At 39.0% G+C, this 16644-nt stretch overlaps 1 protein-coding gene across 9 annotated transcripts in view; it reads right to left on the reverse strand.

Annotated features, from left to right (window-relative positions):
* CADPS2 (calcium dependent secretion activator 2) overlaps positions 1–16644 on the reverse strand; it is a 282843-nt gene that overhangs the window by 218852 nt on the left and 47347 nt on the right. For 8 of the 9 annotated variants that reach the window (XM_014877698.2, XM_014877697.2, XM_088165718.1 and 5 more), the window contains exon 2: positions 4428–4541. In XM_014877698.2, the coding sequence (XP_014733184.1) occupies positions 4428–4541 (114 nt within the window). Of the gene's footprint in view, positions 1–4427; positions 4542–6506; positions 6701–16644 lie in introns of those variants that run through there. The other variant, XM_088165720.1, reaches the window with a different exon arrangement.

The following is a 16644-nucleotide window of genomic DNA, read 5'->3' on the forward strand; positions in this document are numbered from 1 at the left end:
TGTAGGACACTTGGCCTACTTCCTGCAGAAGCTGAAAGGTGCCACCTGTGCACACTGGTATGAAGGAAGGGAAATGCTTTCTTTTACCATTTAAAAAGCTCTTAAGGGTATATTTGGGATGGATGTAAGGAGGAAATTTTTATAACAAAGGTGGTAAAATACCGGAACAGATTGTCCAGAGAATTTATAGATGTCCCATTGCTGGAAGTCCTCAAAGTCAGTTTGGATGGGACTTTGAGTAACTTATCTAGTGAAAGATGTCCCTGCCTGTGGCAGGCAGGTTGGACTACGTGATCTTTACAGTCCCTTCCCACTCAAATCATTCTATGATATGAGTCCTCTTCTCTTTCTTATTTTTTTTCTTTGTTTTCTATTTTTAGTTCATTTTTTTGCAGCCTGGCAGTGCCAAACTAAGGTCTAGGTTCCTGTACACAAATCCCCTCAATTTAAACAGAGTATGTTAAACACGATTTTTGGATCACAGGCAAAATGATACAGTTGAACAAAGTCTGATTTTAAATTCTCAAACACCCCACAGTACTAAGTGTTACAGATCCTGCATTTAACATTCAGATTTAAGCAGCATGCAGTAATCATGGCTTAGAACCACATATTTAAAATGGAGCAGCAAGAAAAACAGGAAAAACACCAGTATGGAGTACTTCTTGCAGCTTCACATTGCTTTAGGCAGAGTTGAAAACCTGAGAACTTGCAATCATTACAATATTGAAAAGGTTTTCACAGTATTTCAAACATTCATTACAGTTCTTTGCACCCATTTTACGGATACCTAAGACTGCATACATTCAAGACTAAAGGATTAGCACTGTGAGTTTAGCCCAAAGTATATGCATACCTATTAAAGGTAAGTATATTAAAGGTGGTGAATAAACCTCTCAGGCAGGGCACTGCACAACAGCATTTTCCAACCACACTGAAAGATCACGCAGGAATTGATGATATTATTTCACAAACAAGTTTTTAAAATACAGGGTTGAATTAAGCAAAAATAAGACTTTATTTCATAAGTAATTTTCTCACTTATTTTTATACTTAGCAGTGTGTCCAATATAATTACTCATAAAAAATTGCCATATGATTGAATTTTTTTCTTTATCTGAAAAGCAGTACCAGCGCCTGATGTTCTACTGATTAGAATCTGGCTCAATGTCTGTAATGGAATTTTACACACACACACAGAATCCTATGTTGATTCTGAGAGAATGGTTTCAGAAAGAGTAAACATTTCCATACCTGCTCTAAACTGAGATTGAAGAGGAAAACAAGAAAATCATACTTTCATGTATACAAAAATGAAACATGCTGAATTTCAGTGAGACTTTAAGAAAGTGTTGTGAGATTCGAGGGGGAGATTACACAGAATATGAAAATAACCTTTTCTGCAGAGTTAAAGAAGAGTTTATGCAACTTTTCCTATGAATATAATTTCTTTTTCTACTACATTTTTAAGATAAATGAAAACTGATGCCAGATTATTCATAGGCAGTCTTAAAAACCACAGCAGCATTGGAAAAGACATAGTGGTAGAAATAAGGCAAAAAACTTGACTAATGTAAACTTCCCAAGTGGTTCTGACACAAGAGGACGACTTACAGCCTAGTGAAATGAATGCAGAAATTAATAATTATTTATTTAGCAAATAAATTGCTTTTCCTGCAAATACTTATAAAAAAGTAAATCAAAGACTGAGCAATAATAACTTCCTAAATCCTTGGAGCTTTCTGTTAGGATTCTTAAGATAACATGGTCTGAATAAACTCATTAATTACAGATTACAGTGAAAACACCTGCAACTACTGATATAGAATTTATGTCACATCCCCAAAACAGATCTTCTCTTTCACATTCAAAGTTAAAATATAAAATCAACTACAGTAATGAAAATACCCTGGATTTGCAAACAATATTATAATAACTCTCAAAACATGACTACTGCCTAGGATTAAAGGCAAGTTTAATTAGAATAAATTTCAGAATATTCAATTCTCAGAATAAAATAATTAGTGAGCAGGCCACATATTTCTTTCCTACTCTGTCAGGTATAATTGAACTGTAGATGAGTGACTAAAATATAAGGAAATTAACATGGAAGTTTGTAAGATGCTGTGTGACAGCAAAGAAGATGCTCAAAATTCAAAGTACTAACAAACATCAGCAAATGGCAGATGTAATGGACCATACGTGGTAGACGAAGAGAGGAAAAAGCATCAAAGCCCAGCATCAACAGAATACACAAAGAAGTAATGGAGACTAATATTTTCAACTAACGGGTAGCAAAGAAAAGGGAAAAGGCTCAAGATACACATACAAGTAAAGATGAGAATATGTGATCAGATGCATAAAATTTGATTAAAATGCATTTAAGAGGAGCAGTAGCTTGAACTAAGTCTCTATCTGGATTCCACCAGTGCACTGGTCCTTCAATCTACTACAACTATCTACTAAAGATAGTTTTTATCTACTAAAACTATCTACTACAACTCTGAAAAAAAATTAAAAATGACAAACAAATGCTGACTCAAACTGCACCATTGGGAAGGGCTGTGCAAGTCTGGAAGGAAGTCTATTGAAAGAATGCAAAATGGAATTGGAAGGCTGGGATAAACAAATAAAAAAAGACGAAAATTACAGCTGCTATATCATCTCAAGGTATATTAACACAGGATGAAGCCCTTGGTGTCATTATATCCTTATTACAGTAATGCTGAGAGTTTTGGAGTTCTCTGTTTGAAATTGGACACCCAGAACACTTGTACACTTAATTCAAAATGGTGAATGTCTGAAAATAGCTGGAAAATTTCAGCCTTTCATTTTATAAGGCTATCTTACATTATTATGCACAGCCTTTCATTGCAAGAGCAGATAAGCTAAAAAACAGTTCTCAACATGTCTAAAACATTTTATCAAAAAAAGGCATGAAGTAAATCTTAACAGAACAGTTGCTGTTTAGACATTTATTTTAAAATCATTTTTATTCACTATCACATCCTTGCCAAAGAGCAGACCACTTCCTCTAACACATCAAGCTTTTTACAATGTGCTAAAGAATGAATTATAACCTGTAAGTCCTTTTCAGTTCTACCCCAAGTTCAGCATCTTGAGACATCCCCCAACTCTGAAACCTATTGCTGGGCCACTAACTGGCTCAGCCTTGCCCTGCACCATCTTCCAAACTATCCTTCCTCCCAGCTTCAACTTCTTCATTGGCTATACAGAAAAATGGACTACTTTCTAACCACTTCTGTCATGTTCTCACACATCTAAAATATTATCTTGGGAATGTTCATATTCTAGGTTCACCTGCAGACCTATCCCGGTCTTTTCACAAGTGTTTTTGTGAGAATTCCTTAATTTCAAATTTCACAGCACTGATCAGACCATAATATGGGAAAACTCACACAGAGTTTTTTGGTTTCTATACAAATTTCTATTTCTACACACCGAGTCCATAATTTCACAAGACACAGCACAACAGGAAAACCATTTCCCTATCTCTCTCTTTTTTGTTGTGCAATATAATTTATTGTAGATAAAACCAAGGTAGGACATAAATCACATCTTTTTCTATTTGAGGAAAAAGTTATTCACTACCAAAGAATAGTAGGTAAAATGAACAAATAACATACCAAAACTAAAGCTAATTTTGAAAAAAAAAAATATTTGGTAGGCTGAAATATGAAGGAAGACCTTTCATAAGGCATAGAAGTTTAACATCCAGTCTTTTTGATTCATTGCGCAGGTCAGAAGTTAAAGCAAAATGAAAACACAGTATCATTTAGTAAGTGTAACAAGTTCATTCACTAGCCCTAGGCTGCTGAGGAACAGGGAACTGTCCTCTAGTTTGTAACTGGACTTGTCCCTTAGGAAATTAGAACTCCACCTACAGATCTGCACTGAGGCTGTAGGAACTAAACATGCCTGGGAGATCACTGCAGACTGTGAGAGCTGAGCCTGTCTGCATGGAAAGCTTCTGCTCCTTTGGAAGAGAACAGGCAGGTCCTTACCAAAACCTTCTGCATGGTAACTAAAAATCTGAAGATGCATTTCTCAGGGTGCTAACTTACAAAGTACTGATTAAAAGAACTACCTTGGACATATGGAGATAAAGATAGCAGTGCCTAGTTTTATCAAGTGCTGCCAGGAAGATTTTTAGCACCAGGGGTTTTTCATTTTATCTTCTAATTTTTTTTCCCTTGTTGAAAAAGGGTGAATATTTTCCAGTTCAGTTTCTCTCTTGTGCTCAGGCAGTAGATTTCAACCTTTAAAACAGCAAAGCTGGTTTAGGAGGAAATTGTTTCTAGAAGGTTTAGAAGTTCACAGCTTTTGAAACTTAAAATTACTTTCCTTGTACCTGCATTAAAAGGCATATTATGAACATAATACAGAGAACAAAGCACACAGCTCACCTCATAGTAACTTCGCACAGCATTGCAAAATGCTTCATCTGCTACAATTTGAGTCTCCCCATTCAAAAAGGCCTGGAAACGTTCCTTCAGTACGTGCAGCTGCTGCTTGTTGAGCTGTGCAAGAAAGAAACAAGGAGAGGGGAGAGAACAAAAATAAATCCAGTTAGTCGCCATGTAAAAATACACAGCACTGCACACACTTGGAACCTGTGAACCAGGAAAAAGAGACAGAGGCTCCCTGGCCACCTGGCTCCCTGGTGAGTGGCAGCTCTTTGGAGTCTCAGCTGGACAAGCCATGCTGTGGTCCCCAGACATGCACGCAAGAAACTTCTGCTCTTTCCCTGGTGCCCTAGGGATTCCAGAGGTAGGTCTGCATGGATACTTCTGTGCAGTATTTTATATGCATATGCTAAATATAACGGTTGATCTTCTCCATGGCAGCAGCAGCAGCAGTTGTTAATAAAACTTAGCTCTTAGCTTGTCCTCAAATACATCATTTTCTCTTCAGCCTTCAAATAACTGAACATAAACAACTGAGATTCCTCCAGTTTTGGAGTAAACTAGGCAGTACCATTAGAGTGCTTCAACAAGCATGTGCACTGTGAAGAAAATGGAGTTCTAGCTACTGATGCTACAACACTATGAACGACATGAAATAACTGGATCTTAGGGAAGAGCAGACAAAGGCTCCAAGATTGACATCCAAAAACATTTGGTGGGCTTCATATCATAGCTGAGTACATTTTGAAAACAAAGTCCTATAAGAGCACATTACACAATTAAACCTTGCAATCAACCCATTTTTATCAAAGTTTAATTTTTAGGGAAAAAGCAAAGTTTGGAAGCTCTCCAGTGATCCAGACACAGGTCTTTTGTCAAGGTTTCTATCAACTCTTGAATTATTTCTAGTAGGATATTTCTCCTTATCAAATCTGTGAGAAGTTTGAACATCACATCATACTATTGAACTTTAAATTTAACACTAAAAAAAAAATTCAAACACAAATGACAGGTTTTTTCATCCCTACTGTATTTTGCTTTAGTAAAACAAACAAACAAACATATAGCCAGAAAGTGTAAATATTTTTCCAGAGGGCAGAAGGTGGTATTTGTAATGGTTAACCTGCAGCAAATAACATAGCTCCCTTTGGCTTAATCATTTCTTACTGAATAATTTTTTGGCATCTACAGTAAATACGGTGGCCTTAGGCTTTCACGTCTCTTATATCAACACTTCAAATTAATTTAAGCTACAACACTGTTAAAAAATTAGCAAAATCTCTGCTATCCTGATAATGGGCCTACCATGGACAACTTCTATTTTCTTAATATCACAGGAAGATTTTCATCCCACACAAAGTTCGCTAAGTTTGCAAATTCATGTGCTTCTTTGAAAAATGTAACAATTTTCTGCAAAACACTACAAATTGATTGCAGACCTGAAAGCTGTTTTACTTTGACAGTAAACAATAGTATAGATACCATCTATATACCAGGTATCAGAAATCCTCTAAAAAAATAATGAAATGTAGGCAGTAGTGATGCAAAGCCAAAAAGCCTCTGAAAGAAAATCCAGGCTAGTTAAAAATGATAATTCTGTTCCTCATCTTAAGAGAACAATTAATGATACAGAACAAGCCCTAGGAGACCCCTATGGAAAAAAAGGCCTCCTGTAGAGGAAGCAAACTTCAACAGAGGTTGCTGTGACTTGGATAAATTTCCTGCATGAATTCCTGAGAGCAGCAGCCTGACATTGATACCCTATCCTATACCACTGCTAATTAAAAATCAATGGGAGAAGTATTCATATTGTGTCTGCACATCCACTCAAAACTGCACCTATCTACCTGCCTGCCAAACACCCACTCCTTGCACAGAATTTTCACAACACTTGATAGCTCTTTCTAACAGAAATCAAATCTCATTCCATTGATGTGATTCCTCTTATTCTTCTCTTATTTTCTAAATATTTTGGACAAGTTGAGACACCAGAAAATGCAAATCATTATGGATCGTTTGAGGGATTTTTTCCAGCACACATGTTCTTTTGCGGGACTTAGAATAGAAATGAGCACTCACACGGACAGTGCTCCTCTGCTGAGCGAGCAGCTCCTTCATCCCATGGAATATTCACAGCTCTGCTATGAGAACATGCAGGCTTCCTGCCAAGGCAATTATGAAAATGTGTTTTCATGCTTGCAGACTTCATTCTTTAGGTGACTTGCTTCTCTAATACCCACATAGCAAACAAAAACATTATGAATAAGGCAATGAAATACAAATTTAATTCTGACTTTCTCATTTCTAACCATCAAAGTTCAGCAAACTGAAATGCCTTTAAAATATTTATATATGGCTATATATTTATATATAGTGAATATTTATATATTCATTACTTTAGGTAGTAAGAATTTCTAAGGGTTGAGTGGCATTTTAGGATTACTGTATTTTCTTAAATTACTTTTATTTCAAAGTAATAAATAAAGCAAAATAAAGCAAGATCTGTAGTTACAAAACAAAGTTCTGCAAAGCTAAAAAATAATAGTATTTCCAATGGAAAATATGAAAAGCTACAACTTGCACTAAGGATGATCTGAAGTCTATTTACAAGTCCCAAGTACTGTCAAATATAGTGATGCAGTTAACTGTCAAGATACAGAATAATTTATAGTAGTCTACTGCAGCATACAGCTCCTCTGAGTTTTTTACTTGTCATATTGAGAGCACAGTGAATTCTCTCTCTCATCTCTTTTTTTTATGTTGGTCATTTTTAATGAATTCATTAACACTCTACAATTGAAGCACTTAAAAATGAAACAAAGCTAACAGCAAAAGTAATAGCCTGGAAATGTGTAGAGAAAAAAAAAGACTATTTGCATTGGAATTGTGTTGTAGCAAAAGCAGAGAAATAGGTGTTTTTACAGGACATTAGTTCTCAGATAAGGCCAAGCATCTCAGCCTGTCAAAGTCTGAGCTACCTTTGAAGTTGGCCAACATGGAGCAAGAGAAAACATTAAGTAGAACCAGAATCCCAAGAGGAGTGTTTAAACTTAAGGGCAATAAGCCTGGGCAGATTCTCTCTGGTAGGAGCTCCCATAATGGAGCTCAAAGTCCTTTGCAGGAGCACTTCCTTTCCATCGCACCAGCCCTTTCCTCCTCTGCTCTGTGCAAGATCCATACACATCAGACCTTCGCTTTCAGCCACTCGCATCTTCATTGGCAGCACCTCTGTTTCCACATTTTAATTTTAGTAGGAAGAACCACAAATAGGAAATTTAAATTAAAACAAACAAACAACACATGTTGTACATACACATATGTACCTCCAAATGTAAACTAAACTCAGAATACCACCAAAAGTATATAGCAAAGCCTCATTGATTCTGTTGCTTCCCATTAACCTGCTTCAGTTTTGTATTGCTTCTTTGGATTTTGCATTCTCAGTGATGAGAATTCTCAGGTATAGAATCTGTTGTCATAACTGTGTGATACTTCATAAACAACTACTGCTGCTTCATGGGAGAATGTACACTGTAACTAAATTCCAGTGATTCAGAATATCAGAATTGATTGCATTCTGCAAAATGACTGAAGAGAAGTAAAGACAAATTTCAGGGAAAACAAGATCAACTGCCCTCAGATTTGTTTTCTTCTTTATTGCAGTCACACAACAGATAAAAACTTTTCTTCCCTTCCATCCCTGTGTCTTTCACAAAAGGTAACTTTTTCACTTCACATTTCCTAACCTTAGTAAGCTATCAAATAATGAAAATATTTAAGACAGAGTAAACTTCTCAAATAGCTACTTAATTAAATTAAGAATAACTTTTTCAAGTTGCAGTGGCAATTTAACCAGAGTAATATAAAAGCATGAAAGAGCCTGAAGCACTTAACCACTAAAAAACTTTCTCACCTTGCATTTTAACATTTCAAAGAAGTCAAATACCCAGATCTATTCCTCTTTGAACATTAATTTAAAGATTTGCTTTTTTCCTTCTAAAGTGAAAGCTGGGTATGAAAAGCTAGAGGCACTTCTGGTTTAGCTCCACTCATACCTTTAAACAATTTCAATAAATGGATTTTACACAGAGCTAAATTCTTGTTTTCATAAGAAGTTGCATTTCAAATAGATGTTGAAGTTTAGGGAGTTATTCCAATGTCATAAGTTTTGCTTCCTTAAATAATAAACTCGAAGGAGAAATGAAGCATGTACGGATTTTTAAGAGTAACACTGCTTATTTCTCTTTGAAAGACAGAAGGGAAAAATAAAACCGTAGCTTCGCTGCGCTTCATGCTTCATTAAGAGCATCTTCATCTACTTCTCACTGTGTAAGTGCACAGAGCCCAAACTACTGCCCTGATCACAGGCAGCCAACAGCAGCTGGCAAAGACATAACTCACAGCACCATTGCCCCTACTAAACTTCGGCCGTAAAAATGAACGAATTTAACAGGTGGCCTGTGCGTGGGCCACAAGCAGGCTGCCGGCAGAGCCCCACAGAGCCCCGGAGAGCCCCACAGAGCCATGCACAACCCCATAGAGCCCCTCACAGCCCCACAGAGCCATGCACAGCCCCATAGAGCCCCTCACAGCCCCACAGAGCCCCGGAGAGCCCCACAGAGCCATGCACAACCCCATAGAGCCCCTCACAGCCCCACAGAGCCATGCACAGCCCCATAGAGCCCCTCACAGCCCCACAGAGCCCCGGAGAGCCCCACAGAGCCATGCACAACCCCATAGAGCCCCTCACAGCCCCACAGAGCCCCGCACAGCCCCGGAAAGCCCCACAGAGCCATGCACAACCCCATAGAGCCCCTCACAGCCCCAGAGAGCCCCGCACAGCCCCACAGAGCCCCGGAGAGCCCCACAGAGCCCCGCATAGCCCCACAGAGCCATGCACAGCCCCATAGAACCCCTCACAGCCCCACAGAGCCCCGGAGAGCCCCACAGAGCCATGCACAGCCCCATAGAGCCCCGCACAGCCCCATAGAGCCCCGCAGAACCCCACACAGCCCCGCAGAACCCCGCGGCTGCCGGCAGAGCCCCGCAGAGCCCCACACAGCCCCACAGAGCCCCACAGAGCTTCGCGGGCGGCATTGCCGACCCCCAGCAGAGCCGCGAGCCGGCGCTGGCCCCGCCGTAGCGGCGCTCTGAGCCATCGCCCCCTTGCGGCCATCCCCGGACCCCGCAGGTTGCAGCGCTGCTCTCCCCGCTCCGGGATGCGATCTCTGCGAACACCAGCGAGAGCCTGACCTTAGCACAAGTAACAGCACTGTTTTTTCTCTCCTCCCACACTGTAGTGTGCAACTACCCTTGTCAGGCCATATGGGTATTTTAGGGAAATAGCAGGAGGTGATGACTGCAACTATAGACAGAGCAAGATAAAATATTTCTTACACAGACTGCATAAACACAGGGGTAGGGAGGAGCCAACCAAAGAGCCACCTCCTGAACTCTCAGCGCTGCAATATGTATTCTCTGTAGCACCAAACCTAAGTCCCTTACCACTTCCAAAAAATAGAAAGCATTTTTATTTCAAAATGATGCCATTTTGTATAATGTATTTGACAGCAGAAGTTGGTTTTGAAAAACTTTAGTCGAAGCTGTAATTTTTGAGAACAGAGTGGAAAAAGAGTCTGATTTGAGGGCTCCCTCAAACAGCTGTCCCTCTCTTCTGATTCAGTCAGGAGATAAATTTGCATCTCCTAAATTAAGACAACTGAAGCGACAAATAAATTTTTTCCAGTCAATTTCTCACAGATATCTTTGAACATAACTTTTGTTTCCTGTCCTGACAACCTTTTTGTAGGGGAAAAAAACCCACAAAACAACAAACAAACAAAACAAACAAACAAAAAAACCCAACAAAAAAAAATCCCCAAAAAACCAAAAAACAATACAGCCCCCCAAAAATAAGTCAAAATTCTTGCCACAGTAGCATGTTCAAGGATGTTGAGCTCAGTGACTCCCTCCCTGTGTCTCCTCGCAGGGTCTCCCAATTCAGCTGGGAGGCAATTCAGTAGCTTTCCTCTTCCCAAATCAGCCTTAACATTCAAATGGCAGGACTGCATCTAACAACACTTGAAAAATCTCTCACTCTGTTGCTACGTGAGACTCAAGAGCCACCCAAGCCTTCAACACTGTGCTGCAGTTAGAGCTTCCCACCACCCTCCGTGGTGGTGGCGAGGACTTTATCCACAGTGTCGGACTGAAAAGCCACACACAGCTCCTCTGCGAGAACCAAGAACAAGGCATGGAGTCTTAGGCCTGATCCATCATTATCCTCTCTTTCCAGAAAAACGTAACATTTGTGCCACATCATTGCCTCTTAGTGCGCTTCAACTCACACTGGTGATGAAAATAAGCCTGCAAAGCAAATAGCCAGATATAAACAGTGATTCTTGCTCTGTTTCTTCTCCCTCTCTCCCATCTTGCCTCCTCTTCTAGTATCTGCCCACAGAAGAATAATATTTGTATTTCACAGCAGAGATAGAGAGTATTCATTTATAATGGATTACTTGACAGATTTTCTTCTGAGGAAGAAGACTAAACAAACAGCATTAGAAAACATCAGTACTAAGACAGAGGTGATAGCTGTGGTTACTGTGCTGAATTATGCAGGTCTTAATTATGTGCAATAATGGTCCTATACAGCATGTGGGTGGCACACATTATATGCTGTCCCCTACTATTCATTGCATAAACAAGTTTGATTTTCTAAAAAAAGGATAAATATTTTGCTGTCACTTAGCAACCTCGGCTGTTCTTTGATTTTCTTAAAGTTGAAGTAATTCCAAGTAAAACAGTGTCTGTAAGGATTCTGTTTGCTGTCACTCCATGCACACTACACTGAGTACATAATCCTAGTGTAACAGTTCAGTGCCTTGTAGTATCAAATATTAGATTACCAAAATCAGCCAATTAATTTACCAATCACATTTATCATTCTTTATAATCTAACAAGCACTATACTGAATTTAACTTTCACTGGCTTGCTTAAAATCCGGAAACATTACCAGTACCACAATGGTCATTCAATTCCACTTACTGTGTCTTTAAATTATAAATATTTTATGCATCAATAAGTCTGAAATTTTAAATATTTTCATCGTCCATAGGAGCATATTCAAGATTCTTTGGCAGAATTGCAAAATATCTCACAAGGACCAGAGGGTTTGGGGATTGGTTTTCTTCAGGGAGTAGAGGTGATGGCATAAAAATCCCAGGCAGTGAGCAAAGCAAAGCCTCATTTATGTGAAGGCATTCAGGTGTACCTCACTGACTGCCAAAATATAGAACTGGATAGAGATTCCAGCAAGGTCAAACTGGCACCTGAGCAGAAAACAAAAATAGGTATTTCGAGAATGAAGAGGAACAGATATTTTGTGGGAGAAAGAAGAAATAAAAATCAGACTTTCCTAATTTTTTGGCAGAAGAGTGAAAATATATAAATAAATACAGGATAATTTAACTGCGTAGAACATACTCATAGCAATGATAGGTTTCTTTCATGTTGAAAAATCAAACTTTTACAGACTACATCATGCTAGAAAAGAAAGAATCTGCTATGTGTTTTTCCTAAAGGCAGTAAATATCACACCCCAATAAAAGCTATCTCCACTGAGATGAAGTTGTCAGTACAGTTGCAATCATTTTCTTTGTACCTACTCCTACTACCTGAAATTTGCTGTAGAATTTAGCTGACAATCAGCAGCTATATTTAGAATAATTTATTTGTTTCCTCTGTGCTCTGCTTCACTGATCTCCTCTTAGTCTGGAGTGGCTGCCAAACTCTACAGCCAGGGCAGCTATGTTCTGCTGTCCCTTGTGATGGCACTGTTGAGGCCATGTCCCATGCAGAGTACACAGGGGCACTGCAGCCTTACTTCTTTGAGACTGTCAGAGTTACAAGGAGAACAGTCATGCCTGAAAGCCATGAAAACAAAGCTTCCAGCCAAGAAAACTGATGATGATTCATGCAGAGACCATGAAAATTATGTCTTGTAGGAATACACGGTGATATGTGGCCGTAGTGGGAACCTCAGCTACCAGTGCCTTTCATAGAAGACAGGCCTGGAAGAGACCTTCAAGATCACTCAGTTCCAAACCCTGCACTATGAGAAGCAAACCTTCCTCTAGACCACTGGTTAGCTAGATGGACTGGTTTGCTGATCAATTAACAAACTGAAGAAATTAAAGAAATAGAGGTAAAGTCTGGCCTGTAAGGTCGTTAACAGTTAAGTCATCACACCATATGAACATATATATTTCACACATCAATACACAACCCAATTTAATGATGGCATGGTAGAACTAGGGTGCTCAAAGACCCTTCATATTAGAGACCACATAAATAAAGTAAATACTGTGCTAACCCAAGTGACCTTCAGTGTTGTCAGGTAAGGACGCCCCTGCTTGCGAAAGAGGACTTCAGCCTTGAATGAGCTATCCAGGCATCATCTCATCTTGTACACTTCTATTTGTAATATACTCTTCTACCTTGGAAACCTGCAGTGGGAAAAATTTTTACTTTGAACTCCTTTCCCAGCCTCATGAGATGAGCCTTCAGACATTCTCATCTCCTACTTTTCTAGGAGCCTCAGGAATACATTTATAGCAAACAAAATCTAGACACTATCTGCACAATAAATACAAACATCTGCATAGCCATCACAATAAACATCCTCCATGAGAGACACATCCAAGTCCCTGAATACATTTATTTCCCAGCATGTAATATGAATTTGAACCACTTCAGCAGATAATCTCATGAAAACTACAGGGATGAAACTAACCAACTGCACATGGCAACCAATCTGTACTTAACAGTTCCTCCTTAACCACAAAGAGAGCATTTCTCATAAGAGTGCTCTTTCCTTTCTGACTTCTCAGCCCCATTTCCCAGAACTCTCTCTGGAAACTAGTTTTCATTAACCTAGAGGATGATTGCAGCACTCACGAACCCATGAAAGTTTAGATTTGTTTCGCATTATAAGATTCCACCAGAGAAATGTCCAAGAAGTAGAAGTTTTACCATGTCCCCTGCCAATACCATGTACACTTTCCACAAACAACTACCTATTCTCCAAAATAAATAACTCTGAAACTTTTAGGTTTTGTCTCAGATTTTAGTATCTCACATACCTAAAACTCTCCCTTTTGTTTCCCCAACTCTCCTAGTCATAAAGACCGACCTAATAGAAGGCATTTATTTTCCCCCACAAATCTTGTTCTTCTTAAATCAAAGAGCCATGATTGCTACAGGATTATTCAACACTGGCAGTCAATCTAACACACTAAAATGGAAATTCTTAATACACCACTAGCCTTGCCCATCAAGATATGTAGGAGACTCTCCATCATTTGAAGACTTAAGTATAAAGGAATGTCTTCTTGAACCAAATATTCTGGCAGAGAGAAAGGATTTGAAAAAAGGAACAACAGGATTTATTTACACGCATACAATTAGGAAGTCAGACTAGATCATCACAATCCTCCTAGTCAGTTTGCAGAAAGTTCTCAAGGCTTAATTTACGTGGCTGAAACTCCTGGGGAGAGCAATACAGATTGCAGCCTTAAGCAGTACTCCACTTAGTTTTGAATTCTTAAACTAAAGAAACCCAAAGCTTTCCAAAACAGCTGCAGAGGTAGCATGCAATTCTTGAGCATTACAATTAAATATGTTTTCTCATATGTGTAGGTACACTGGACTCAATTAATCCTTTCCATACCGAAACACATAGAAATACTATCCAAATTACATATTTAGTCATATTGAACCATGTATTTGAAACACAAGATGGGGAATTCCACAGTCCATTTCATTTTGGTTCTACATTCATATACCTACATGACTACAATGTCATCTTTAAAATAACACTGTCAAAGTGTTATTTTAGTCTGGGTAAAGTTTAAAGCAGCACTCAAACATCTGCAGGTATCTTTTTTCCATAGCAGATTTAATAATGGGTAAATTCATTAATTCTTGCAAAATCACTCACCTCTGGAAAAATGAGCTTGTCTCAGAACTGTATGTTATAACATTTAAGTGTAGAAGGAAAACACAGTACATAAATCTAAATGCACAGTTTTCACACCCAAAATAAATCTGTCAGACTTCCCACAAGAGACTGGTAAAATAATGCTATCCAAAGCTATATTTTGCCGGGTAATCTTTATGCAATTAAGAGCCTCAAGAAGACACTTTATTAAAATTCTCTTAAAAGGAGGAATACTCAAACACCCTCCCACTCTGAATATCACAAAAATCTTCTGTTTCAGAGATTTTAAGCAACAGTATCCTCATAATGGCTAAACAGGAACTTATAGCAGTACCTAATAGATTTTATTGTCAGGCTTTTCCTGACAGTGATTCAGACCTTCTCCTTTTTTTATGCCTTTTAACCCTATTTCTATGGCCGCCTTTGTTATGATAAGTGATTTCCTCTGCACGGTATTTATTCATATCATCCAAACATTTTAGAATATATTTCTGTTTATCAGCACATTTTTCCCATCTCATCCTTGCTCCTGTGGGAGTTTTTTGGAGGAAGGAAGCAGTTTCATACATTATAAAGAAACAATTTGTTGCCTTTTATCTTTCATAATCAATATTCTGGATTCATTTTCCTTTTCTACTTAATGAAATAGTTCCCTCTTCTTAACCATTTGAAATGAACTCACAATATTTGCTATCACACCACCTACTAATTATAATCTACAAATTTTATTCCTAGTGTTATTTCTGTCTTTCCTTCTGAAAATGCTCCTTGCTTCTCACCAAGTCTTTCTGCAACCTGATGTGCACAGTTCAGGCCACCACAATTTTCACAATTGATGAGCTTTAATGTAGTCTGCAGCACATATGTGCTTGCACAAGAGAGAACTAAATAATGGACAATATCGGTACTTTAACATTTCTGAGTAAAATAACTGTGTTTGTCCTCTTTGCTGTATAATGTGCTAGCTGAGTTAGAGATCAGTCCCTTCATTGCACAGTTGTGGTGAAGGGCAGCATACAGATCCTGAGCCTCTTACCTTGGGAGTTGCTTTTCTCTGGTCCCTGCGGTGGCTACATGGCACGCGTCAGCATCTCATCTCCCGCCTCCCTGATCCTCAGCCTGAAAATCACCCACTGACACGTTTCCCTGGCTTGGTCTTCAACCTGCACCACAGCCTTCTCAGAGGAGCACTGGACAGAGGCTGACCTTGAACACTGTCTTCAGACATAATCATGACTCTGGCTCCCATCAGCAACCCAGCTTGGTCCCCTTAGGGGTCAATCTGCCCCTACTGCTCCCTGATGCCCCCTTAATTTTTCTTTATCATTCTCAAAATCATTCCTTTCCTAGCAATAGCCTGGGGTCTTCACATCTTCCTTTCCTCTTTCCTTACTTCTGCCTCCAGCTTCAGTGATCACAGAGCTTCTAGCATGCTGCTTCCCATGTTCCCTCTCCTCCTGCTCCTGTCAGGGATGCTCCAGCAGAAAGGCCTTACAACCAACCCTCACCCCCCTGAATAAAAATGTATACTTTTATAAAGAATAATACTTTTAACATTTGAACCTACATTAATCAAATAGAAGCAGAAACATAATTCATGATATCTCTATGTAGATCTCCACATTCACACTGCATAAATTGTATAAGCTATTCACTGATGAATAGCTTTCATCAAGATTTCCAATGATTTCTTTTCAAATATAAACCATGTTGTATCTGTCTTCCCCATTTCTGTACCATTTTCAAAATTTTGCAGTCTTTCAGGTTTCATAAATTTTCTCTCTTTATGTATCTTCTTTCCTCACAGATGCTTCAGAGAGAATCCTAAAGATTTCATCTTTGTATTCATCGCAGCTCACATGCACAAGTGGATCTCGTGCAATAGGCTCATCTAAGCAGACAACCCACAGGTCTCTGCTTCTTCCCTCATCTCAGGTTTAACTTGGAAAAAGGGACTGGTGCCATTCTCGTATCTCTCCCATGCTGCCCAGGCATCAACTTGGGTCCAGCAGCCCTCCTCAGATATTCACACAGTGTTGTCCAAGTTTGACTCCTTTCCTTCCTTCTCTCACTGCTGATGGAGAGACACTGCAATTCTCAACCAGATCTAGAAACAGAAATCATCTTCAGACCTCCTTCCAGGCAGAATTTTTCTTCTCACTACATAATCCTACATTCAACACAAGCTGCTTGTGCTTGAGCTATTCTCTCAATTT

Source organism: Sturnus vulgaris, chromosome 5, assembly GCF_052056855.1.
Source record: "Sturnus vulgaris isolate bStuVul1 chromosome 5, bStuVul1.hap1, whole genome shotgun sequence".
In the NCBI taxonomy this organism is placed as follows: Eukaryota; Metazoa; Chordata; class Aves; order Passeriformes; family Sturnidae; genus Sturnus; species Sturnus vulgaris.